At 32.5% G+C, this 8,092-nt stretch overlaps 1 protein-coding gene across 1 annotated transcript; it reads right to left on the bottom strand.

Annotated features, from left to right (window-relative positions):
• Nucleotides 1-5,349: 5,349 nt before the first annotated feature.
• LOC131029431 (metallothionein type 2b) lies at nucleotides 5,350-6,193 on the bottom strand. The gene is made up of 3 exons (XM_057959903.2): nucleotides 6,037-6,193; nucleotides 5,838-5,903; nucleotides 5,350-5,733 (listed from the first exon to the last, which is right to left on the bottom strand). The coding sequence occupies exons 1-3, from the start codon at nucleotides 6,099-6,101 to the stop codon at nucleotides 5,631-5,633; spliced, it is 234 nt and encodes a 77-aa protein (XP_057815886.1). The 5' UTR covers nucleotides 6,102-6,193; the 3' UTR covers nucleotides 5,350-5,630.
• Nucleotides 6,194-8,092: the final 1,899 nt, after the last annotated feature.

Raw genomic sequence — 8,092 nt, 5'->3', positions numbered from 1 at the left:
TAAATATAATTAATATTGTCACTATAGCATATGATTGATTTATTTAATAAATCAATCCCTTTCTTTATTCTTCTAAAAAATCAAATCCTCACAAATCTTCCTCTTAGCTAATTAATTCCAATTAATTAGTTAACCTACATGATTCCTACAAATCATCTTCTTAATTCATCATTAACCTAATAAATTTTTCTAGAAACTCCCTAAACTCACTTAACATTATTCTTTTAGTCAAATTCTCCTACAAATATAAATCCCACCTAACATTTCCTCTAATTCCCCTCCTAATGAGTCGTTAATGACTAATCATCATGATTAGCCACAAAGTCAACTCTTTGTCCTTTCATCCAACCACTAGCTTTAAATGCTCTTTTTCTAGATGAATGTAAGATTTTCGAAATCTTACATTCCTCTAGGCATTTCCCTCTCCCAAGGAATTTTTAATTCCTTTTTATTCTTCTAATCTCCATAATATCCATTTTTGGAAAATTTTTAATTCCTCCAATGCATCTTGTAGAGTGTGGAGATACGAAATGCCTTTAAGGCATATTTCTTGGTCTCCACACCCTCTCTTGGACCTTGTGTGACCTCACAAGTAAATCTTAGCCCTTCATCTCGAATTCATCCTAGCCATCCGTTTTCCTCTCTTCTTCCTATAAAATAGGGTTCCATCCCTTCATTCAGATCATCTTGAAATTCAGTAAGCTTATGTTGCCCTTTTGAGCCCAGGAAATCATCTTGGCAACTTGATCATCTCATCCTTATCATTTGTGCACAATATTGGAGAGCCATCCACATCCAGCAATCAAAGGAGCACATCAAGTGGAGCATTAGCAAGGGGCGCCTTCACTTCATCAAGCTCAATCCGAAGGAGAAGGTAAAATAGCAAGGTGAAATAGTCTTTTTATGATATTTTAGCATTCTGTATGTTTATTTCGTTATGTTTTGATCAGTTTACCTTTCAAATCTATTTTTCCCTCTTCAGTATGCTCATGTAGATATGCTTCTTTCACCATCGCATAGTCTTCTCCATATTTTGCATGAAATGACTTAATCCATGTTATAATTCTACTATATGATTTTACATGTAAGTTGTCACATCAATCAAATTTCATGTTATGCCATGATGCTACAATGCTAAGGGTTACTTCTTATCTGCTATTAGTTTTGCATGCATGTATCAAATATCTTACCTATACTAAATGCAAGCCATATTTTGTGCCTTCCTTATGTTTAAATTGATTAAATATCCATCTTCATTTGGGTTTTTGGTTGATAGACCTACAAGCACTATCCTTTATGTAAACCATAGACCCAGGCTTTTGTTATTTTATGAAATGCATTAAAGACATGTATTTGGATTTAAGCAAATCATTTTTTGGAGGTTTTTTGTTGTTGTTGCATTTATTTGTGTTTTCTTCTTAGTAAGTGTTGTTACAAATTAGTTGGTTGTGGAAATATTTATCCCAACTAATTTTATTTACTCTTCAGTCATCACTCTCACTTGGCTAGCATTAAAGACTATTTTATGTTTAGTTTAGGCATATGAGACACTTCTTTAGTTGCTTTCAACTCATTTGCGCCACCATTATTTGCATACATAACATAAATTAATTGATTACTCCACTATATTTTTCCAACACTTCAGAGAATTCAAAGAATTTTATGTAATTTTTTGTTTCTCTTTATAGCATATACATTAAATAAACGTTTTTTTAATGAGTGAAGAACCAAAAAAAGTTGATCTCTGCCAACATACAATAGAGCACTCTATTATATGTTTTTATATGCAAAACAAGTATTTAAATCGTTTTATTTTTTTGTTGGATGTTATTTATCGACATGTGAAAAATATATCAATAATTGCATTTGTTCTTGTAGGTGATATTATGAAAATGAATAAGTGTTTTGATTCCATATTTAACTATTTCCAACAAGATTTTTCTGCAACTTTAGGCATGATTTATAACTGCTTGAGGTCGCGATTTCTCTAAGGCATACGATCATGGGTTTCTATTGTTAAAAAGGAGCATTCCTTCACCACCACAAGCTCTACTGACAACATTACGAGTCTCTACTTTGGACACTGGTATATTCCTTTTGTATGATATTATCAAATGTAAATGAATGCTTGCATGCAATACTTGAAAATAACTCATATTAAAATAAAGATTGTTTAAAATGAATGGAGTTCAAATAATGGCAATGGGCGAGATGTTATTTAAGGTATGAAAATATAGTCACGGAGAATATAGTTTGATTTATGAATCCAATATAATAACATTAGAGTGAACTATTAGTATCAAACAGTCTATAAGAAAATCAAATGTGTTATTTGTATCCATACATTCAATATGTTGGCAATATGCATTGTCATTGATGTCAACCTGATATCTGACAACACATGGTGTATATGTTGAACCTAACTGATGTTAAGGTGTCCTTGTGGATATGGTGTTTGTGGCTCCTTGCTTATTGACCTACTTGCATATAGTAATGATAAAGTTGTATGGTGTCTACATTGAGATTGGTTGATGGTTCTCTATGGTGGATTGTCCACCTGCTTGTTGTTGATGCTCTTGGCCAACTGCTAACACTTGGAGGAAGACTATGGACAAAAGTGTGCCTTATATGTTCTTATACAAATAATTGTTGCAAGATCTCAAGGATGCGTTGAGTAGATGTTTTGTGTTTGATGTCCACCATCTTGGTGTTGATATCTAACATACCTCTAGTGACATGATTGACAATACTAATATTTGATGATGCTCTATGAAGAGAGTTGATGAAGATGTTTGTTCTTAGATGATGATGATATTTTTCCTATCAGATATGCAATGTTATAGAGATAATTGATTCTTGACTAGTGCAATGATTGTTGTAGTGGTTGAGGAAGTGTTTGTTGGAAGTAGTGGTGTGATTGACATGAGTATTCATTTGTATGAGTATATCATTGAGGATGAGACGATTATTATTTGTCATAACTATTAATTGTATGATATGATTTGCTAAACTGGCATTTAAGAGGTTGATGAGAGGAGCAAATGGATATTGGTTGTAGATGGTTTGTAGATGTCCATCTCCTTGGTATCTAATGTCTACTATGTGTGAATAAAATAATGAAGCAAAGAAATGAAATTGGAGTTGAAGCTTTGAGGGAATCAAGAAGTTGCACTCCTTGTTAGTCTTCTCCTTGCCATAGCCTTGTAGTTGTGATATGATGAATTTCAACTTCTCCAAAAAGTCCTCAGTAGATGGAAAGGAATCATGTACCAATCTTTTTATTAGAAACTTGAATAAGACATAGTTTTGGCCCTATTTGTACCATTTTGGTCCTTACCTCTTTCATCCTTCATACTATAATGCTAGAATTTCACATGGGTTTCTTTCCTGATATGCAAAGATGTTTTGAACAAAAGACATTTTGATCAAGAATGACAATTTCTATAGTATGATGGCAAAACTTTATTTTTGACAAAGGTACAAGTTATTATGTGTAGATGTTTTGATCACAATTATTTGAATGAATGATGAAAATTTTAGAGGTGCGGGGGTGGTAAACAAACTTGATGTGAGATTGGTAACCTTGAATTAAGATTTTGTGTATGTCATACGGTGCCATCATTAATGCTTAAAAAATGAAAAATGACGATGCCAAATTTTTTAAAATTTGAACTTTAAATTAAGATTTTAGGTTTATAATGTTAGCAAAGCTTTATGCCAAGGGATTGTTTTTTTTTCTTGTTTATGAAACAAAAATAGAACCTAACAACAATAGGAAAACATCCCTAAACAATGACTATCATTTTTCTATCAATCCTCATCCCCTTGCGCTTGGGATGGGATTTTGAAACCAATTAGGAAGTCCTCCCTTCCTTCTTTGGACAATTTTCTAAGACATGTATTATTCTATTTCAATCAAATGAGGATACGGGACATCATCTTTCACCACCACTTTATCCAAGGAAGCCTCTTGTGGCGAGGACAAAGGAGGGTCCAAGGAATTAAAGAATGTTCCACCAATAGTTCAACATCAAGGATCCTCCCAAAGCCCCCAACTGGGTAAAGAGACTAGACATTGTAGGAGAAGCTTGGATTGCATCTAAAGTCATCCTTTCAGGGGTAGTTGAAATAGTAGTATCCGCTTCAATCCTAGGGGAAGCCTCCAAAGGAGGAGCCACAATAAGATTCATTGAGTGAGAACCGACATCCTCATCCAATAGAGGAAGAGGAGCAACAAGGGTAGTCACAATCAAATAGTCAACAATGGTGTTGCATAAGTAGAAGAGTTGGCATTCTCGTGATGAGGATGTAAATACTCAAAAGTCAAATGACCAATAGAAAAGAACTATCTACAATGAAATAAAAGGTTCTCATATAATTAAGTAGCTGAATCCACTTCCTATTCTCCACCATAAAATTGACTTGTCCATGAAAAGACTTGGAGATGCTTGTGTTCACCAAAAAAGAGCGTACATAGAGTGGCCAATGTTATACATCATTGCATCCACATTCAAAAAAAGACCAATAGTGTTGCATATATCCTTCAAGCAACACTCCTAAAACTCAAAAGATGGGTAAGACAATCTTACCCGAATATTCACAACACTAAAAGATTTAGTCAATAAATTAGAAGAGCGAAACCATGATTTGAAAGAGAGGGATTATGGGTAAGGCAATCTTACCAAATATACACAACACTAAGAGATTTAGTCAATAGATTGGAAGAGGTAATCCTAAACCATGATTTGAAAGAGACGATTACTCTCCACACAACCACAAATTACTATTTAACATTGCCTCCATGTCCTCATAAGGAATCCCTGGTGATAGGTCTCCACGAATCTGAAACCCACCTATGCAAATTAAAGAGAGGCCACATTCCATTAAATCTATAGATTAATCTTTAGTGAGTTAAAAAAATAAATTTCAAGCACCTCCTTTCCATAAATCCCAAGCGAATGAGTAAGAGAACTAGAGGGAACTACTGATCCAACCAAACCCAACTAAACCACCAATGATTGCAATGGTAGAGTCAATACAAGAAGATTATTAACTACAAACTTAAGCACCTTAAATAATAAACGTATCACATATAACTTTCATCAATATGGAGTGATAAGAGCAACGTTCACAACCATCCAATTACTTGATTGATATTTTGCATGTGCTAAATTTGGAGAGATGATTTTCATCAAATTTTAAAAATGCACTTTCAATTATTATTATTATTATTATTTTTCAATTTGGGTTACTTCCTTGACATAGATATTCCTATTTCCAGGGTATTGTACATATTATCTTTTACTTCACAACCAGCAATCAAGACAAAAATTATCAGTGAAAGTCATGTAAAAGGCAGAATCCATGATGCTAATTATTAAGAAACTTTACGACAGATCAGCATTAATTCCATTAATCTAAAACCCACATACAGATTTGCTTGTCTACACAACTCCCATACAAGCAGGTCATCATTTATGACATGGAACTTATATCTGTCTTAAACAACCCTTCCACACATATATATCAGTACAACAGCATAGTTTATTTATCACACACAAATTTTCAACTATTACATGATAAAGTTGTCACACAGACTTTAGGGTGATGACCACATATAGTTTTATTCATCATTTGCAGTTGCAAGGGTTGCAGGTGCAGCTATCTCCACACTTACACCCACCTGCACACTTACATCCATTCTCCCCTGCCACACTCATTTCTTCATAACACCTGCATTTTCAATCACAAAATCCACAGTTCAGTACCGACTTAAAATCATATTCAAATCTAAAGATCATTGGGTATATAAAAAAAAAACAGATAAAAGAACTTACTCCATGTCAGAAGCAGTGGCAGCAAACACAGGGGCTTCTACAACCTTCTCTGGGAAGGCCTTGCACCTGAATCACAATAAACCATTGAATCCCCATTTTAAAAAGTAAACAAAACCTACAATTCAATTTTCTTCATTGAATTCATACAGAGGGAAAAAAAAAGCCATTAACAAAAGGTATGAGGAGGAAGTTTTGTTACCCCCCACAGCCATTGCCACAGCTGCAGTTGGCACCACACCCACAATTTCCACCACAGCAAGACATTTTCACTACAATAACAGACAGAAAAACCAGACAGAAATCTGCAATACCCAAAATCACAAGACTCAAAAAAGCTCTAGATGATATACAATGTCATTACCACAAGGGGTATTTATTGAAAAACTCATGTAAAAAGCAATTATTGTTGAAACGCGCACACATTTAGGACCGTCCACGTGGCAGCAATCACTGCCGTCCATTCAGCAGACAGGAATTCAACGGGGTCGTCAAACGTCACTCTCATATTCACAATATCCTGAAATATTTTTACCTGCTAAACTGCCTTGAATTTCTGAGCTCGTCTTCATTTACGAACCTTCTGACCGGCTATCGCGAGTTGAAAGTCGACAGTAACCGGATCTCGGGGTACTTATGAGTAAATCTGATTTTAGAGTGGGATTGTATAGTATTATTAAAGCAATTCTATTCTCTAAGGAGGTGCATGATTGATTGAAGTTGAAAATACGTTATGTCTGCTTTCTTTTAAAATAATATTTCTAGGGATTCGTGTAGGCGTCGTTTTTTTCCTTCTCTTCTTGTGGAAGACAACCAATTGCTTTTTTCCCTATTTTTTATTTAATTATTTGTAAAAAGCTAGAAAGACGACATATTTTCCATCTTTTCTTTTATATTATTTTATTTTGATGCTTTTATTATATGTTTTTTAATATATTTTTAGGTTAAAGATATCAGATTTTTACAATTAATATTAATTAATAAATGTTATTTCTCAATTCAATTGAAAAAAAATCGCACATACTTGAATCTAGAAACAACACTCACTAATTAGAATGGACTATAGATATCTAATATCTTTAACCTAAAAATATATTTTCACAATTAATATTGATTACTAAGTGTAGTTTCTCAATTCAATTGAAAAAAATCTCACATACTTGAATCTAGAAACAACACTCACTAATCAGTATGGATTATAAATATCTGATGTCTTTAACCTAAAAATATATTAAAAACAAATCTCTTGCATTTGAATCCAAGAAACATTTCTCATTAATATTTTTTAGATTTTTTGGTATATGTATTTTTTTAAAATTTATTTCAATACTTTGTTCAAAATGTTTTTATTATAGTTTTTAAAATTGATTATGATTGGATTGTAAATTATAATTGTTATTTTAAAATTTTATTTTAATGATAAAAAATCTAGATATGATTGTTATTAATTATTGTGCATATTAAAAAGATTCAAATTTGATGTTTAAACGATGTATTTACAGGAATCATCCTTGACTAAATTTAATGTCGAAAAGTATTATTTAATAACTAAGATAACACATTTAGATGCGTTTATGATATTTTTCTTGTTCACATCAATCTTTTTATCATACACCCATATCAATGTCCAACTCCACGATCACTTTTACTTTTAGTAGTGGCTAAATCTTGGAGCTTGACTAAAGTCTTATACATCAATCCTTGCATAACAATCCCCACAATTCTTTTTAGCACCATTATTATTTTCTTTACATGTATATACATCAAATGAGTGGTTTCTAGAAAACATATTTTTACTCTAGATAGAATCATAAAAATTAGGATAAGATTGCACCATCAGACAAGATCACTACCATGAATATTTCTCAAACTCTCTTGACATATAGTCTATACTCCTTAATCTAATTTACATTTTTAGAATTCAATTTGTAATATTTTGACACAACACCATGTTAATCAAATTTTCACATTACAAGTCAAGCAACTATAATTCTTCTTAGAAAAGTATCTTTGTTTAAAATGGAATAAAGGACTTTCATTTGAAGCTCATATTTTTCATTATTTGAAATACCTCTGTTTGAAGATTTATTTATTCATGAAAAGAACATGTACCTTCAAACGAAGGCCCTGAAAGTGACCTTTCCACTTTAGGCCTTAAATTTTCCTCAATTTTTTATATGCCCAACCTAATAATTAGTAGGATCATAACACTCAAAGTAAGCATTCCAATGAGTATAATATTGTATATTTTTAATTTA

Source organism: Cryptomeria japonica, chromosome 4 (genome assembly GCF_030272615.1).
Source record: "Cryptomeria japonica chromosome 4, Sugi_1.0, whole genome shotgun sequence".
In the NCBI taxonomy this organism is placed as follows: domain Eukaryota; kingdom Viridiplantae; phylum Streptophyta; class Pinopsida; order Cupressales; family Cupressaceae; genus Cryptomeria; species Cryptomeria japonica.
This window is presented reverse-complemented; position numbering and strand designations above follow the sequence as displayed.

Coding starts and splice junctions, on each gene's coding strand:
- LOC131029431 (XM_057959903.2), bottom strand. CDS start 6,101: ATGTCTTGCTGTGGTGGAAATTGTGGGTGTGGTGCCAACTGCAGCTGT. Junction 5,904..6,036: donor TGTGGCAATGGCTGTGGGGG/GTAACAAAACTT, acceptor ATTGTGATTCAG/GTGCAAGGCCTTCCCAGAGA. Junction 5,734..5,837: donor GCCACTGCTTCTGACATGGA/GTAAGTTCTTTT, acceptor TTGAAAATGCAG/GTGTTATGAAGAAATGAGTG.